The sequence below is a fragment of the Eptesicus fuscus genome, chromosome 6 (assembly GCF_027574615.1).
Source record: "Eptesicus fuscus isolate TK198812 chromosome 6, DD_ASM_mEF_20220401, whole genome shotgun sequence".
Lineage (NCBI taxonomy): Eukaryota > Metazoa > Chordata > Mammalia > Chiroptera > Vespertilionidae > Eptesicus > Eptesicus fuscus.
In genome coordinates this window covers 81,714,042-81,733,419 of record NC_072478.1, presented here as the reverse complement: position 1 = coordinate 81,733,419, position 19,378 = coordinate 81,714,042, and the positions used below count along the sequence as shown (strand labels likewise).

At 44.9% G+C, this 19,378-nt stretch overlaps 1 protein-coding gene across 2 annotated transcripts in view; it reads right to left on the bottom strand.

Annotated features, from left to right (window-relative positions):
* The window catches only part of ARHGAP26 (Rho GTPase activating protein 26), a 408,401-nt gene that overhangs the window by 287,915 nt on the left and 101,108 nt on the right, over positions 1-19,378 (bottom strand). For both annotated transcript variants that reach the window (XM_054717998.1, XM_008140911.3), the window contains exons 2-6: positions 17,372-17,467; positions 15,722-15,783; positions 11,325-11,396; positions 5,662-5,763; positions 84-194 (exon numbers count right to left, since the gene is read on the bottom strand). In XM_054717998.1, coding sequence (XP_054573973.1) covers positions 84-194; positions 5,662-5,763; positions 11,325-11,396; positions 15,722-15,783; positions 17,372-17,467 — 443 coding nt within the window. The remainder of the gene's footprint in view (positions 1-83; positions 195-5,661; positions 5,764-11,324; positions 11,397-15,721; positions 15,784-17,371; positions 17,468-19,378) is intronic.

Here is a 19,378-nt window from a genome sequence, read left to right as displayed (position 1 = left end):
TGGGCAACCGCTTCATCAATAGCTTAGATCGTTTGCCACCTAAGTAACTGGAATAAGGGATGTGGATGAAAGCATTTACTTACAGGCTCCACGAACTCAAACATCTTCCTCTCTTGGACTTCCTGCACCTTGAAGACATACTCCAGGGAGACTTCATAGAAATGCTGCCGGACCAGGTCCACTTGACTGTCTGCCTACAAACAGGATGGAATTTCGGAGAAAAATCAAGTCACCTCCTAAGGAGAACATTCAACAAGCAGGCCAGAAAAATCTCTGAAGACAGTTTTTAAAAACAAATCAAACAGAAATAAGAATAATGATAATGGTTAGCTGAGCACTTAACTTTGTGCCAGGCGCTGTGCCCATACCTATACATATGCTACCTTATTCAAACCTCATTAATTCTAGTTATTTAATACTCATGAAATTCCTAAAAAGAAGGTATTATCTTTACCTCTAATTTACAAGAGGAAAATGAAGTACAGGGCAGAGCTGGGACTTCTGTCCTGGTTGATGGGCCTCCAAGACTCTTGATTGCCTTTGAACCACTAGGGAGTACCGCCTCCCTACACTGTCTTCCCTGACTATACACAGCTCTGATGTCCTCGCAGCCAACTGAGACTGCAACTGGGAAAAGGGTCATTCTGACAATCGGCAAAGTGCCTCCTGCAGTCAGGCAGGATGAAGGAGCCAGAAGAAAAGTCCTCTGAGAAAAACAGCAGCGCCCAGCATCAGGCAGAGAGCTGGCAGAGCAAATGCCTGGGTTGGAGCTGCAGCTCTATCCTTGTCTAGCTGGTGAGACCAGCTCAAGTCCGTGCCTCTCTGGGCCTCTTCCCCACACCTGGAGGGTGGAAATGAAAATATCTGCCCTTGCTCTGAGCAGAGCTGTTTCAAAGATAAAATGAGCTAAAGGATGCAAGCAATTTGAAAACCAGGAAGTGTTCCGTTATTATCAGCAGGGACATCAGGATAGATGGGTTTCTATCCCTGCTCCTACCCTAAACCAGCCACATCATCTCAGGCAGTTACACTCCTCTCCTAACGGCTCTCCCCGCTTTCATTCCCAATCCCTCCCTCCCCTTCCGATCCAGAATGCCTTCCCTAAAACCTAAATCAGATGTGCTCACAGCTCCTTCAATGCCTTCCTCTAGCCTCCACCATGGTCTGCAAGACCCAGTGTGACCTGCCCACCCGTCCCACTTCACCTCCTCCCACCCCAACCCACCCTCTCTGTGCTCCAGCCACTCTGGGCTCCTCGCTGCCCTCCAGCACTCCAAATCTCGGTCTTGTCTCGCAACTTTTGCACTTGGTGTCCCTTCTGCCTGAAAAGCTCTTCCCCTAGATAAATATCCATTTTTTTTAACTACAGTACACAATAAGAAATATCTTTGGCATTATGTCTAATAAATATCTATAATAATAAAAGCATAATATGCTAATTAGACCAGACGTCCTTCCGGATGACCTTCCAGACAAAGCCGGGCTGCAAGAGAAGCCTGGGTCCTGGGTGCCTGCCTACCTACGGCCAGAGGGAAGCCCGGGTCCCGGGTGCCAGAGGGAAGCTGGTGCTGGCAGCCAGGGGAAGGAAGGCCTACTCTTGCACGAATTTCATGCATCGGGCCTCTAGTACATTTATAATTAAATACAAAACACTTCCATATTTTTCATTCTGTCCCAGCCTACTCTACTCTATTTTATGACCCAGTCATTCAGGTTCCACAATTATGGACCACTACCCCAACTTTTCCCTTAGCTCACTCCTTCTCATCCTTATGGTCTCTATTCAAGTGTTACCTATTCAGAGCAGCCTTTGTTGATGACATTATTTTAGATGGGTTACCTCAGGGAGCCTCCATCTTCTCTCCCACTTTATTTCCTTATTACTATGCAACATTATTATTTATTCCTCTCTTTCCTTGTGTACTGACTACTGGAATATAAAGTCATAAGAGCAAAGACCTTGTCTCATTTTTCTACTTTTCTATCCCAGTCCCCTGAGGGTGCCTGACCCATAGTAAAGCATTTAGTGGACACTTGAGGAATGAATGAATTGATATCTACGTGGCCCTCAGGACCCCACTCTCAGAATAGACAGGTAACTGAATGTGATTCCAAAGGAAAAGGAAGAAAAAATCCTAAATGGAATGGTATGTGTCTCCTGCCAATGCCCCCACTCATCTGGGCCATAGAATTCACCACATCCTTAGCTCCCCCTGCAATGGAATCATAAGCCAGAATTCCAACCCACCCAGCAAGCCACTCAAGACAGTTTCCCAGCTACTTGAGAAACTAAATCTACCAGCCAAACCATTCTGTGCTTCCTGGAAAAGAGACATTCTCCTAGAAGGTAAGTTCCATGAAGGCAGGTCGCAAATTTCAGCCCCACAATATAGCCAATGCCTGAACAGACTTTTTCACAGAAGTGTGCAATGAACATTTATTGAACAGATAATTGTCTTTGAAGTAGCTTCTGAACCACTAAAGAATACACTGATTTTTTAAAAAGTCATCCACTAGATGGCAGCAGTGTCATTCCACATTGCTGCCCTATAATTTCACCCACCAGGGCTAGCATTTATAAGTACTGGTTTCAGAGCCCTGCAATCAGGGAACAGTTCTGGATAATCAAAGGAAATAGATTTCATTAAATGTGTATTAGGTGTTTAATAATGATCCTAAAAATTGATTTTTTAAATAAACATTTAGTATCACTAAATAGCTGGAAGACCTTGAGCAAACCACTTGACTTCTACAAGAAACTCAGTTCCTTCAAAGGTAAGTTCAGGAGGCTCAAGCAGATGACCACCAAGGTCCCTCCATCTGGCCAGTTCTAGTTGCTTGACACATGTTAGTGACAATGGCAGGTAGGCAGCAGAGCACCATCCCTCTCTCCTAAGATAGAGAGTAATGCAGAAGAGCTTACTGGGTTAAGGGAAAGGACTCCACAGTCAGGAGCCAGGGTTCAAATCCTCGCTGACCAGCTATGGGCAGACTAGTAAACATCTCACAGCCTCCATTTTCTTACATGTAAAATAATGGGAATAAATCTGTACCACATAGGGTGGCTGTGAGGAGTTGAAAAGATTCCATGTAAAATGCTCAACACAGTACCTGATACATGAATACGCATTCAACATTTGCATTGGCCAGGGCTCACAAGAAAGATCTTTAGCCCACCCCTTGCCCTCAGTGTACTCAGGAAGTATGAATGGGTAACAGACAAGAACACAAAGGACAGTAACAAAGAGCATAATGAAAAAATATCCATGAAGATATATACTGGCAAAGCCTGTGCTACAGACTGCGTGCTGGTGCCCTTCCCCATCAATTCATATGTGAAACCTAATCCCAATGTGATGGCGTCTGGAGGTGGAGCTTCTGGGGTGGCTACGTCATGTGGTGAAGTCCTCATGAATGGGATTACTGCCCTTATTAAAGAGACCTGGAGAACTCCCTTACCCCTTCGGACCATGTGAGGCCATAGCAGGAAGACAGCTGTCTGTAAACCAGGAAGCAGGCCTCACCAGACACCAAATCTGCCAGCACCTTAATCTTGGACTTCCCAACCTCCCGAACGGAGAGAAACAAATTTATGTTGCTTAAAAGCCACCCAGGCTATGGTATTCTGTGATAGCAGCTCTAACAGATGAGGGCAGTCAAGTGGAGCACCATCCAGCCCTGACCAGTGTGACTCGGTTGGTTGGAGGGTCATCCCATGCACCAGAAGGTTGAAGGTTCAATTTCAGGTCAGGGCACATACCTAGGTTGCAGGTTTTGATCCCCAGTCAGGGAGCATATGGGAGGCAATCGATCAATGTATCTCTACCCCCTCAACCTCGCTCCTTCTTCCTTCTCTAAAATCAATTTTTTAAAAAAAAAATTAAAAAGAAATTAGCATTCAGTTTGGGAATAGGGGATGAAAAACAGGTCAGTCATAGGGATAATTCTCTGTATTTGTGTAGCAGCTATAATTTGTCTTCTCATACATGAAGTAGGCATGATAGGTATTTTATGAGTATTTTACAAAGGGACTACAGCTCAGAGAGATGAGTACTTGTTCCAGGACAGAACCTAAGTGGAACTATATATTTATCTTGTATAATCACTTATCCTAGGGTATAAGTGCCCATATCCCCACGTGGAGTTGTGAATAGCATTATATAACATGCAGTGAAAATAAGCATTTCTTTAGCTTTCTCTGTCAAATAGCTGTGCTATTTAAGAATCACCTCCTCACCTTAACCAGTTTGGCTCAGTGGATAGAGCATCGGCCTGCAGACTGAAAGGTCCCAGGTTCGATTCTGTTCAAGGGCATGTACCTTGGTTGTGGGCACATCCCCAGTATGGGGTGTGCAGGAGGCAGCTGATTTTGTGCAGGAGGCAGCTGATTTTGTGCAGGAGGCAGCTGATCAATGTTTCTCTCTCATCGATGTTTCTAACTATCCCTCTCCCTTCCTCTCTGTAAAAAAAAATCAATAAAATGCATTTAAAAAAAAAAAAAAAAAAAGAATCACCTCCTCATTCATTTGCTTTTACAGTTCGCACCAATTACTCAATTGCTATTGGTTGGTTGGCCAGAACTGGTCTGCAAAGTCTCCTATAAACACTAGTGGCTGGAGATGGTGCTGAGTTCTCATCATCATTCAAACAATTGGTTTAAATACCCAAGCAAGGAGTCCTGAGAACCACACATCCCTAACCGAGGATGTCTAACAAATCCTGGTTGGGAGGGGATCAGACTCCACTGTCTCCTGAGTAATCTTCATCTTTCAACTTTTGACCCTACCATCTTCATATGAACTTTCACTTCACAAAAGTACTGGCATGCTATTTACTCAAAAAAAAAAAGGAAATTTAAGGAAGAGGGCTAGCTTGAAAACCATAGCTGCTCATTAGGTTACTTGAGAAGGATCAGAAAATTGTTAAGAGTTAAATAAAATGACATTCATGTAGCCAGATTTGGAGTTTCACTATGACTGTCTCCCAGAAATGCAAACTCCCTTGCCACGTAAACCTCCATGAACAAAATAAACATGGTCACTGCGCCAGGGCTGCAAACTGGCTTTTCTTTCCAAGTCAACTATTCTTTTAAAAGACCCCATGCGAATCCAAAAAGACTAGGGGCAGGTCAGAGAATTGATTTTTTTCAAACAAGGTTACCAAACCACAAACCATACGAGTAGTAATAAAGTAGTGCTTTAAAAAAAAAGAAAAGAAAGAAAAGACTAATGTCAAGTACTCGTTGAAATAGATTTTTTAAATTAATATTATGGAAGGATGACCAAAGCATTTCAGATGCGAACATTTCAAATCACTGATATAAGGCAGAAAGTCAAAGGTGACGTAATAGAGTATAGAATCAAGGTCAAGGGGGAGAGAAACAAGAAGAGACTTCAGTTTGCAAGGCAGAAGCACATTCTAGTGAGTAGGGCTCCCCAACAAGGAAGAGGGTGATCTTGACCAGCAGCATGTTCCTCTGCCCCTGACAGGCTGGACAGCCACCAAAGGAGTGTGTGGGTGGGATGATATAAAGGCCATCCAGGCATCAGTTTCTGAGGTCTCTTCCAAACCTAGGACTTTCTGGCAAAGAGTAACCAGTACATATCCACAGCACCATGTAAAATTAAACAGTTTATTCAGAATACTAGTACAATTTCTTACCTCCTGAAGCTGAGATTCTTTCTTTTTGGAAGACAAATTCAAGTGTTTTTCTAAGATTCCACAATACTTCTCTGTCTCCTTGTCATACTTCTTTTTGGCTTCCTGGTAGAAAGAAAAAAAGATTAAAATGTTGCATGAACAAAAGCAAGCTGGGTCAATCTTTCTGCTCATCTTCATGGCTTCATTATTCCCTCAGACACAGAACAACAGCAGACAACCCTGCTCCTACTCTTCAAATAACACCCATTAAATCAAGCAACCGCCCATCAACAGCCTGACAGCTATGAGTGTCTATCATTGAGGCACCGCCACAGTGCCAGAAACAAGGTAAACACCAGTATTTCATAGAGACAAAGCCAGGACTCCACGGTCTAAGAACTTCAATTGTGAAACAGAACTTTTTAGTTTCTAACTCACAAGGAGGTTCAAAGCCAAATGAAGGAGGGAAGCTACCTATGACGATAATCTCAAAGTAGAAGATCTACTTACAGCTTAAATGGGACAAGTCTAGACTGATGGAGATCCAGCTTTAATAGTGTTCAAAAAGTACTTATTGTAGAGACCCAAATATCCTTTGGTGCAATCATATCACAATCAGGTCTGTACGCTAAAGAATAAGTCAAAACCAAGAAGGCGTTATCTCCACAAATGTGTCCACTGCAGCATCATTAATCACAGGAGAAGGAGGGAGGGAGGGAGGGAGGGAGTGAGAGGCAGCAACAGCGGCAGTAACATTGCTGCCCAAGGTTAGGATTTGGTATAATTCAAGTATAGAACATCCAACATATACAACTGGGAAGGCGAGGCAGTAATATGGAAAATTTCTCACCACACAATGAAAAGTAATAATAGCATGATATAAACTTGGTACATCCTATATTGAGTGTATATACCTAGAGACAAAGATTAGATGGGAAGATACCAAAATGAAAATACTTGAGGTAAGGCAATGGGATAATGTGTGCTTTTGGCCCTCCATTTAGGATATTTTTATGGTCTATATTAATTGCTTTTAAAATGAAAAATAATATAAATATCATAATAGACAATAATACCTGCTATCCCACTATATCCTTGAGTCAGTGAGGTTCTATATTTATCTCCCATTTACAGACGAGAAAAACTTAGACCCAGGGACATTAACTTGTAACAAGCTGCAGAGAGTGACAGAGCTGGGATTCGAGCCCAGGACAAGCTGCCTCCAAAGCCCACGTCTCAACCACACTTGAGACACACTGTCACAGGTGTCTCTTCCTTCTATATCCCACTCACTGGGGATGGGTGGGAAAGGGGGTGGGAGAAGGCTGGCACCGGCCTGCTAACCAGGATCAAATTTACTAACTCCGTGCATTACTCCTGCTTTTGACGTTATGTGGAGCCCACAGAGGATTTTTCTGCAACTCCAAGGCCTCTAGCAGATGAAAATTTTTCGCAGCCAAATAAGAAAACTCAGAGACATCTCTATTCATTTAATAACAATATAACACGGAACCACTCTGTGTTGGGCTCTTTTAGGCATTGAAATACAAGACAGCAGCAGTCCCTACCCTCATGGTGAGGATGTTCCAGGAGAAGAAACACAGCCACTGAACAAGTAAACAGCATAATTATAGACTGCCACAGTGCTGGGAAGGAAATAAACAGGGTTCAGTCACAGAGATTCTGCAGGTAGAGTGCTCAGAAGGGGCCCCAGTGGGGAGGGGTGGTGGAAGCTGAGACCTGCTGATACAGTGAGGGGCCAAGTGGAGGCTTCTAGAGCAGGAGAGCAGTAAGTGCTCCGGACAGAACACAGCCAAAGTGGCACAAAAATCACCAAGAAGCCCCGACAAGCTCCTGTGATGTCAGACACCATTTATCTGGTGAACAACAAACCTCTAGGCCTCACCAAGGGAGCAGAATGATCATCTATTCAATTTTAGCTGACACGTACCCATTTCTACAAATCTGAACTTTGCTTAAAAGGCTATTTACAGCCGAAACCGGTTTGGCTCAGTGGATAGAGCGTCGGCCTGCGGACTGAAGGGTCCCAGGTTCGATTCCGGTCGGGGGCATGTGCCTTGGTTGCGGGCACGTCCCTAGTGGGGGTTGTGCAGGAGGCAGCTGATTGATGTTTCTCTATCATCGATGTTTCTGACTCTCTATCCCTCTCTCTTCCTCTCTGTGAAAAATCAATAAAATATATTTTTTTTTAAAAAGGCTATTTACATACAAGAAAAATGAAACATGCAGAAGCAAATGGAGAAAAGCCCGAGGAGACGTTACTCCTTCAAATGTGAGAGGTACAGGCAAGACACTGACTCAAGCAACTCTTCTCCTTCATTAGAAACCAGTGACTCTGAGCTGCAGCTCCATGTCCCAGTTAATGCCCACTTAGCCACTCCACCAGCCCTGCCAGATATCCCAGACAGGAGAACCCTGTGCCAGGATAGTGCAGTAACCAGAGGTGAGAAAAGGCTGGGAACATGAGTCACTGGAATCCCGTGACTTTCTGGCAACTTGAGCCTCCACATTCCATGTTCAAGAGGACAGCCAAAGCGAAAGAGAAAGAGACGCGATGCTGTCCAAGCCACAACAAGGCCTCTGGGGAAATTAACACTAAGATTTACGTAATGCTCTTAAGATGCGAGAGTGGTATTACTCAGTCACTCAGGGACAAGACGGCGTTCACCTTCCAGGGCATCCACGGTGGTGGCTAAGGGGATGAAGGGCAGAGTAGGATCCTACAGTCCCAGCTCTGTATGAATGGACTCTAAACAAACCACTGCCCCTCTGCAGGACGTAGTATACTAGATGTTATCTGTACACTGAGGGTGACTGCATGAGCTAATTCCTCAGGTTCCTTGGTCAGCTCAAAGACTGACTAATAAAATAAGGATAAGGACACCCACCTCCTCATAGGATTGTTAGGACTAAATGAGATAAACCATGTACAATGCTTAGCAGGGTACCAGGCACATGCAAAGTGCGTACTAAATCTCAGTGATGCTGACAAAGATGGTGGCAGCCGTGGTGGTGATGGCAATGATGAGGTCCAGCATCTAAACCTACCTCCTTCTTATGGGGAACACCACCTGCTTTCCATGTCCCAGGATGGTAACCCTTCATAGCACACTTGGAGGTTGCATGTTTACTTATATCTCTGTGCCTGATGTCCTTCTCCCCAGGCACACCATGAGCACAAAACCACACCTGTGCTAGACGCCAGTGTATAGGGCAGGGCCAGGCACACAGCAGGCTCTTGCTTATTTCTTTAATGAATCAACTGTGTGTATGGAATATAATAACTAACATCAATAACTATATGACAGACACTGTTCTAAGCACTTTATATGAGTTCCCACATTTCTCCCTTGTAATAACTCTGTGAGGTAAGTACTATTGCAATAGCTCAGGACATGGGCATGGAGCAGTAACCTCCTCAAGTGTACATGCAAATGGCAGAATGAGAGTTGGACTCAAGCAAGCTAGCTTGGGTGTCCACACCTAACCACTGCTCACCAATGTCTATTCTACTTTCACTGGAGAGCACAGCTAGGGCTGCAGGAAAAATAAGCTCCCCCAAACTCAGAACTCTAAATGTCGTAGGGCCACGGTCACACCGAGCTGCAGGGTGGCACCTACCTCAGAAGCCACACTGGCACAAGAAGCCCACCTCCCTAGCAGCCTTCACACCCCACACTCTAACTGCAATGTCTTGCAAGTAGTAACAGCTTGTTACAGCAACAGAAGCAGCACCAGAGGGGACAAGAGGAGGAAGGGTAATTTTAACATCACACAGGCAGAGTTCAGAAACTTGAACTTAGCCACAAAACAGCCTTCGCTAGATCTTAACTGTTCTTAAACCTGCTCCCTAGATCGCCTAGTACAGGGTTTGTTGTTTCTTCACTGTCTCTGAAATGTATGGAGGGGTTGAGAGGAACAGGCATACTGAAAGAAAGAAATGACAAAGGAGGAGCGATGAGCAATCATCCCCAACATCATCACATTATTCTTCATCAGGAATGAGAGAATAGAATGTGTATGCGCAGAAACGTGTTTTGGTGAGCAACCATTTTTCTTAAAATACTTAATTCTCGTATTTCTCACCATTAAAGCCCCCGCCCCCACCACCCAACCTGGAAAAGTACCTGCTCCTGTCATTCTGATCAATGCTATTAACCCAAAGGGAGCTCCACACAGGCTTCCGCTCCTCCCCCAAGCTAACTGATAACCTTCAAACCAGCGCCGAGGGGAGAGGCCAGAGTGAGAGGCGTCTGTGCTCAGAGCGAGAAGTGACTACTGGAAAGATGACTCAGTGCACAGGTCCCCTCTGCCTCCGCCGCAAAGCTCTTCAGAGCCTCCGGAGCCGCTGCCACGTGTTTTCAGGAGTGGGAGGCACAGGCCCCAAAGCCGCTAAAGAGAAGTTGCTCACTGGGCCTGCGTCAGCGAGGACATGGGAGGAACACTCCCCAGGAACACTGGGTTTGCTCAACATCTTGGACAAAATCCTAATGAAACAGACATCCCTTTAAATTAGACATTCCTTAATCTCTGATACAAAACCAATAACCTCCAATTTCTTCATAAATGTAAACTGTAAAATTGGTAGAAAAGTGCTGTAGAATTGGGAGAAAAATATTTGCTGTGGTTCCTCCTTCAAAGAATGACCAAACTGAGCATCATCTCAGGCCTTGATATATTCATTTTTAGAAAGCAGATGCACTTGGGGGATGGGGGAAAGGGGAGAAGACCCCACTTCTTACATTTCAGCTATTTCCCACCTACAGGCACCTCTCAAGACCATTTCACAACTGAGTCACATCCATAAAGCAGGTCAGCATGTGACACTGCCCAAAACACCCTGCAGGTGGCGCAAGGGACTGCGGCTAAAGGACACAGTTTGGAAAAGCAAGAATCTGGAAAATCTTCCTACTTTCATTGATTCCAATGAAAACATCTTCCCTGCAGGTGGTCTCTAACACTCTACTGAAGGTCAAACTAGCTATGGCTTCTAGTGATTTCTCACAGGGCGGGGAACCTGGGAGAATCCACCTCTTAAAAATGAACAAGACTCCCTTTGCGGTCTTTCAGTAATGCAACAGAATCAGTCAAGTGTGGGCTACAGTCTCACCAAGCCAGTGACAACAAATGGTGGCCTCTGAGCTATAGCAGTCCCACTTTTTGACCTGCACAATGTGTAATATATATTTTTAATTATTTGCCAACATTTATTTTGGAAACCAGGCTATTTCATATAAAACTCTGACTTTTCAGTTTCTCTTGAAAAATGTAAAGGTCTAGCGAGAGAACTCCCTTGCACACACAGCCAAAGTAAGCTAAGAACAGCGTGCCACAACCACAGGGCCCAATCTGTCACCCGTGTTCTAGGCTCCGAGTCCTGGACCTCGCAATAAATACAATCCTCCGTTGTCCAAGCACACAGGTATCTAGCTACTAACACAGAGGAGGCATGGTTTCTACCTTTGGACAATTTATGAACTAGCACAGGATGATTAGATAACAAAATACTAGAATGACTGCTCTGGGGATGAGGACATAGGATGTATTCAGACACTGGTGAAGAACTAGGTTCCAGGCTTATCTGCCCAAGATTTTCTGAAGAAGGTGTGTTTTTCCAGACCTCCTGCCCTAAAATCCAAGAAGAAGAATTGGAAATTTCTCACCTTGGCAGCCCCAATCTGCTCCTTCCGAAACTTCTCCAAGGGCGTGATGAGCACGTCACTGGCATTCTCAATCTGGTGAGGACAAACGGGGGCGGGGGGGGGGGGGGGGGGGACCACAAGAGCAGAATCAGTAAAGAATCAGAGCAGTTCTGGCACAAAATGCCTCCCATGTCTCCACCTAAAATTTGAGTAAGCAACACCATGCACGTGGTAACTGTTCACAATACTTGAAACTGACAGCATGTCAAGTCAAAGTCTAGTCATCAGTTCAAAACATGGTGTTATTCCCAGGCAGGATTAAAATTGATTGTTTAGGAAGAAAAATTAGGACGTCTAAAAAATGTAAGCAACCACCAATTGAAGGTGGAGGGAAACTAGTGACAAGGTAGGATCTAAATTTCAAGCTTCTGATGACATCTTGGAAATGCTTATTCACCCAAGTTATATTTAAGCAGATATATTTAAAGCAGATCAACACTGAGTCTGGATTATAAACAAATAGAGCACCTGATATCTGGTGGCATGAAACCCTGCCAGCCAGACTTTGTGTAGACCTATACCACCACTGGACTATGATCAGGATGCTTGTAGTGTCTACTGGCCCCTGGCTGCCTCTCAGTTTCATCTCACAGCCTCACCTCCTCAGGTCCTGCACTCCAACTGTACCATCACCGGAAGGTACCTCAAATAGCAAACCTGTCCCACTTCTAGCGCTTTGCATTTTGCTGTTAACTCAGATGCTCTATCCCCAAATCCCCATGAGGGCAACTCATTACATACTGCAATTCAAGTTTCAGCCCAAGGTCACCTCTTTAGGGAGGCTTTTCATGACCACCAATAGAATCCAAAGAAACTTCCCAACAGCCCACCAAGGGTTTTCTTCAGAAGGCAAAAGCCAGCTAAAGTTTTCTGTTCACCACTACACAACACACACACACACACACACACACACACAGAGGAACGCACGCACGCATATACATACATACCCTCATGTAAATGCTCACTTATCCACCACCATCCCCAAAACACAGAAGAATCCTAAAACAAAGGAACACTCAAATATGTTTCAATGGCTCAATGAATGAATTAATGATTTCTTGATTGGCTGCCAACTACATGACCATGGACAAAACATTTAACCTCTCTGGACTCCAATTTCCTCGCCTACAAATAATTGGGCTTGATTGTTCCAGCTCTAAGATTCCATGGTCTTTTCTAAATCAGTACAATATTTCATAATTTTTCCTCTTAAGTCATTCACTGCTTATTCGTTGCTCAACTAATTATTTCAAGAATCTCATTGGAACAAAGCTTTATTTTTCTAAATCACATGCATATCCATTGCAATGAAACCAACAGAGGACATACCAGAAGCACACATGGACACAGAGAGACCTAACTGGACAAAGTGAGGGATAGAAGGTGGCAGATCTCCAAATTTATTGCCATTTGCCTTTTTCTCAGTTTTGAGGCCACTTATTTTAGTAGAGAGCAATGCTAGAACTGTTCAGTGTCATTTAACTTGTTTGATTTTTATTGTTATTTGATGTGACTTAGTTGGCTCACCTGTTTAAGTCTTTTCCACAAATCAACTATAAGTCCCTAAAGCCCACAACGGTGTCTGAGCCCCTAAGTCAGGGGTTCTTCAGCTTCAGTCGCCTGTTAGGCTCACCTGGGGAGCTTTTAAATATTTCTATGTCCAGGCCACACTCCAAACCAATTAAATCAAAACTCTATACTTCATCCAAGGCATCAGTATGTTTTAAACTCAAGTTGTTCCAAAGGGCATCCATGATTGACAATCCAGCCCTAAGTAAATGCTAAATATAGAAAAGCAGTAGCTGCTCACCTGGGACTCAGGATGCCCAAGTCCTTGCCCCGGTCCTCCCACTGGGCCTTCGTAAGACCACAACTTTCTAATCTGTCTAATGAGGGACTGCAGAGGTGAGGAATAAGGTTCACCTGGGTCTATGATTCTATGATTGTGTAATTTCCACTCAGTTCCACGCACTGTACTAATATCAGGGACACAGTAGCCCACTCTCTGCCCTTCAAGGACTCCTATTTACTATGGGACATGTGCAGCGATCATCAGGAAAATGTGCTGAATGCAGAATTAGAAGCATGAAGTAGATATTAAGAAAATACAAAGGATGGCCAAATATCCCATGGCATTAGGGAAGGCTTTCCAAAGAAGGTGCAGCTTTGCTAAGCTGAGCTGAATTGGTGATGAAATTGTCACAGGGCGAGGATGTAGGGAAGGGACTTGCGATGGCCAGAGACTCAGATGCAGACAGTAGAAACTCGACTCACTGACATTAATAATAAAATTGCAGAGGCAAGCTGAAAAGTATAATAATCCAGTCATTGTTCCCTTGCTGCAGGCCATGGCAATCTGCGGGGTATTATCGTGATTTGCTCACCACACCACCCACCCCCAAATACTGGCTCAGCCAAGAATCAGACTCCAAAGAATCATTTCCCTTTCTCAGGCACTAGCACGTGCACAAACACAGCTTTCCCGGCCTCCACCCACCAGCAACCCTGCTGCTACTGCCACCCCCACCTGATTCTGGCTCGGGCGCCCAGCAATGAGCACTCAAGGAAAACAGTGTCTCTCTGCAGGGCAGAAGGTGAGAGAGGCTTCTGCTCTGTTTGGAGTTTTCAAGAAACTCCCACATTCTTTGGCATAACACATGCTTGGGTTTGAATCTGGACCACGCCACTGTGTGACCCTGGGCATGTTGCATAACCTCTGTAAACCTCAACACCTTCATCCAGACAATAAGGATACAGGCACCACCTCACAGAGTCATCATGAGGGTTGAAATGGAAAACATGTGGCTACATAATGTCTGGGTGGGTGCTAAGGACTAACTTGCATTCCTGCCCCATACTCACCCCAATTCATGTACTGAAGCCCTTACCCTGGCAAATTAATTAAACAAGGGCCACTGGACCAACGTGGCTCTAATGCCTTAGTGGCCTACCTCAGCAACCCAAAACCTAAGCCTGTGAATACCTCAAGGTTAAGAAATCAAAACCTAAGAATAAGTAATCACAAACAACCAGGCTTTCCCAAATAAGGCAACCATTTAAGCGATAGCCAATTAAATAATTTCTTTGCTTTGTTTCTGCATTTCTTTATAACTCTTTCCCCAGGCTCCTGTAGCTAGAGCACTCCCACTACTTCCAGGCTGGTGCTATCCAATTTGAATTGATTTTTGCTCACATAAGCTCTTACAAATTTAATATGCTTTAGTTTATCTTTTAATACCCACAATGTGATAGCACTTGAATATGGGGCCTTTTGGAAGATAACTAGGTCTTGAGGGTGGAGTCCCTCTGATGGGATTAGTGCCCTTATAAGAAGAGACCTGAGAGTGTCCCCACCCTTTCTCTGCCCTGTGAGGAAACAGTAGGAAGGCTGCCATCTGCAAGCCAGGAAGAGAGCCCTCACCCAGAACCACATCAGTCAGCCCCTTGATCTTGGATTTCCCATTCTCCAGAACTCTGAGAAATAAATCTTTGTTGTTTAAGCAACCCAGTCCATGGTATTTTGGCAGCCCAAGCTGACCAAGAGAGGAAATTTAGTGTCAAACTATTTCAGTTGTTAGCATGGGAAGAGAAGGAAAATGTTCATTAGTGGACTCTTCCCCAGGCCTCTGGAGCACTACTTTCGAGAGAGAAGCCCTCCTGAGGACAAATCAACATGCAGCCCGCAAGGGTTTCAAACCAGGCCTCGGATCTGATATCTTAGGGACATGGTACCCTGTGGATATGGAATCCCTCACCTATTAATGCTGAACCACATCAGAATAAATTCTAGTGCAAAAAAGATCTCTTAAGAACCTGAAGGTCAGCCTTTGGTCCTTGAACTTCACAGTGCCTCTCTTTGAAGAACTTTTTGGAGCTACCATCACTTCTAAGTTCCCGTTTACTAGGTGCCTTCTACATGACAGGCACTGTGTTGGGAGCTTCAGAATTAGAAGTAAAGAAGTGACCCTGCCCTCCAAGACCTCTTGGATAAATTTAATAATGGGGTACGGGGAGTTGCAGAGTGGGGCACCTTCATTCCCATTCTGTCAATAGAACAACCTAAGACCCCAAAGAGTTAAATCATTGTAAAGATATACCCGGAAGTCATACACCTTATATATACACATTACAGTGAATTTTTAGAAGGGCAAGGAAGTCATTCTCAAGTTATCCAAGTACATATATCCTATGTTTTACAAAAGGCTTCAAACCCTGCAAAGATGAGAAGGCTTTCCCAAGAGCTCAAAGCACAGAAGAAGCAGAGCCTGAACCCAAACCCAGTTCTTCTGATAACAAATTCTATGCTTCCTACATGTGACCACACTATCTGGGACCAAGAATAGCCCAGCAGTACTCACCATCCGTATCCGTTCATCTTCAAGATTCCTGAGAACACTGGCAAACTCCTGCAAAGACCTTGCTGGAAAAGAGAAAGGGGACATGAGATGGAAGTTGACTAATGGACCTTCGGGAGCCTTTCCAGATACACCTATCATGTTATGGACTGAAATCCCTTGGCACAAGCAGAAGCTTAAAATCAATTGTTTCCCAAGGCTCCCCTTATCTTTTAATCATTAACCATTCAGGATGGCCCAGAAATGCATGTTAATTCCACCTGGCACTTCAGCTAGGGAAGGATTTCCTTCAAGGAAAAGACTGGCCAGTTCCTGAGAATACCCAGGACTGATGAGATGCTGGCTGGCTCCCAGACCCCAGGCTAGAAGAGGCAGAGTTCCGCTTAAGAGTTGAAGGATTTCCTGCCCAGGATTCGACCTCCTCAACCTTTGTTGTGGGCCTGCGTCAGAACACAACCTTTTCTTTGGCACTAGAACTAAACAAACAGTGCTGCTGCCACGGGAAGCCACATCCCTGGCTTCTCCTTGGGTTCCTCCTGCATCCCCAAGCCACTTATAAATGCAATACAGCTTGCAGCATGCTGGTCAGATGGGGAGAATCTCTTGTGCTATGATTATTCCCAAAGGCAACAGGCATTAAGTGCAATAGCCCTGAGGATATGTGGAACATCTGTATAATGTTGGGGAAAGCATCCATGTATTCAGGATTTACAACAATGATGGATTTTCACTGCTCTCAGATGTCTCCCAACTGCCTGTGCTCATCCCCAGATCCTGGTGCACTGCAAGGCAACAGGAACTCAATAAGCATTTGATGGCTTAATTAATTCACTATAACATTCTCAATTCTTGCTCAATTCATGGAGTCAACCAAGATGCCAATGTAAGAAGAATAAAGTGCAGCGACTAGGCCCTGGCAGAGAAAGGTATCCTGGCATTGCAAATCCTCAGTGCCCGGCGTTGCCTACAAAAGGCAGACAGGTGATGGTGAAGAGTGAAGCAGCACAGTGAGGTGATAACCTCACCATCAGCCTCTCGTGAAAGAAACAGAAGGGAGAGGTGGGGAGCATTGTGAGCTACACACTGACGCCTCTCCCCATTTGAAGACAACCGCAGCTACATAGCTCCAGCCGACTGTAGCCAGGCAGAATGTGGGGCCAGATGATCAGATTCTCCAATGTTCAAAGAAGCTGGAGAACGGAAACTTCAGGATAAATTCAATCTATACGGTAATTCAATTAAATAAATGAGTGCCAAGGAAAACATGGCAGCATTCTGATCTCAACCCATGAGCTAGCATTTGAAACCTCTGATCTAATTCTTCCCTCATCCACCTGTGTTCTGCTTTTGCTCAAAGTTCTTAGCACTGTGGCTGTGGGGAAGAATGGCACAAGAGCAGCCGGAAGCAGAACACTAAAAGGAGGGGAGAGGAAAGCCCCACTACAAACCTTCAAGCTTTCTCCTGCAGGCAGGGGGTGAGAAGGGCAATCCCAGAGCTCCGAGAAGCCCAGAATAGCCCCAATTCCTGATATTCACTCAACTCTATCCCCTCCACTGTAATTGTAATTTATGACACTTAGATTCTTCTTATCCCCAGAAAAAGGCTCAGCAAGGACAATGAAAGTTGTGATAAACAGCACAGTTATGACTTACCTATACACATTTCATCATCTGTTTCTGCATCTCCTATGCACTGAAACTTAAATTCATTTAAGGAATCTGCAAATTTCCTCTTCGCTGAAGACAAATCTAGTAAGAAAAAGAGTAAGAAATGTAAATTACTGAAATGAACTGGCTTTCTTATTTGCTGCACTTTTTAGTCCTTCCAGTACTATCGCAACTAGCAGATATCTTCCTGAGTCCGTTTCAAAGCACAAAAGAACATAAATTCAAAATAGTAAACATTTGTTTATAACATGACATGCTGATTTGCTTTAGAAGTTAGTATGTTGGTTGCATTTGCTTTAACAATTCTGGCCCTATTTCTAATCCCACCAGCTATACAGCAAGTCATCCTTCTCCATTTGACATAGGGGGGAACCCACTTGCCTAGGAGGTCTGGGAGGAGGTGTGGCTACAGCCCTGCAGGTCGGCTCAGTCACTGACCCTCGACATGGTCAGTGAAGCTGCCCCCATGCCAGACGCAACAACACCTTCCCCTAGTCCCGTGGTCGGCAAACTGCGGCTCACGAGCCACATGCGGCTCCTTGGCCCCTTGAGTGTGGCTCTTCCACAAAATACCACGGCCTGGGCGAGTCTATTTTGAAGAAGTGGCGTTAGAAGAAGTTTAAGTTTAAAATTTTGGGCTCTCAAAAGAAATTTCAATCGTTTGTACTGTTGATATTTGGCTCTGTTGACTAATCGAGTTTGCCGACCACTGGCCTACTCCAACTCATACCACAAACTGCTGGGACAAAGTGCTGGGAACTGCCCTGTCTCCATGGCACAGGATGACCTGGACTTCCTCTTCCAACTCAAGTACACGTGAGGCCTGAGTTCTCAGAGCCCACTCGAGCAGAGGGGCCGGCCAGCCTGACAAACGTCTGCCCGAACCATTTCCCTGGGTCACCACGCCCCCCTACTGCCATGAGAACAAAGCCCTGGCAATGTTTGGGGTTGGAGTAACCCCACACATAGTATAACCCCACACGTGGTATCTATAAAGAAAGCTCTCAGAGGCCCTTGTCAAATGTAAACAATCAGCTTTCATTTAAGTCAGTAATAAAAGCCAATGATCCTTCTATGAACCCTCAACTTCTGCTAATGGCATAAAACCACCAAGGTACCTTTCAGTGGCCTGACAGACACAGCTGCTCAGTACAAATGTGCTTAACTTAATTCCACGTGCAGCCTTCCTGCAGATTAGGCTAATCACTCAAATTACCCTGGTCCATGTTCCCCTCATTGAAGGGGAAATGGCATTATGTTCAAATTCCCAGAGGAGGGAAATATGAGGCATAACTGGCAGCAAGGCCTGGCTTTAATAAGATATTGGGGTTGGGGGGGATGGGGAATTCTGGCTTCCCAGATCAACAAAACCTACTGAAATAAAAGCGCCCATGTTCCTCAGGACTTCTCTTTTTCAGTTCCCAGATTTGGCCCTTGAGGTTGGTGGTTAGGTTTTTCCCATCTTTTGATTTTGCTTGTTTGTTTCCTCTCCAACATACCTGGCAGTGCTCTGATTGTGCTGTTTAATATGGGGGGTAGGGGGTGGGGGGTGCTGTATACAAATCCAACTCCCAATGTTCAGTTCGTCAATCTGAGTGTTCATTCCAAACAATGGCTACCAGTGGAAGAGCCAGGCTGGACCGGCCCACTCTCGGGTGTGGGGCTTGGGATAGCACATTGGATACCAGCGGCTCCTGCTCCGAGATTGCCCTCTCAGTGGCTCAGATGGCACAGGTCCCAAACTCGCTGTGGCTCGTGCAAGGCCCTCTGCTCTATACCAGCAAGGAAGGCACTCCGAGTGGAGAAGGAGAACAGGAGACAACAGCCAACAGTCTCCCATCTCTCCTTGGTTCACTCACTTTAATGGAATGGTCCTTTGGCAAAAAGTCTAAAGATGCTGGCAGGAGAGTCAGGCATCTCTTAAAACTGGCCAACCCAGGCTGAGGAGATCCCCGAGAACATAAATCACTCCCTGGCAAGAAAGACAGATGC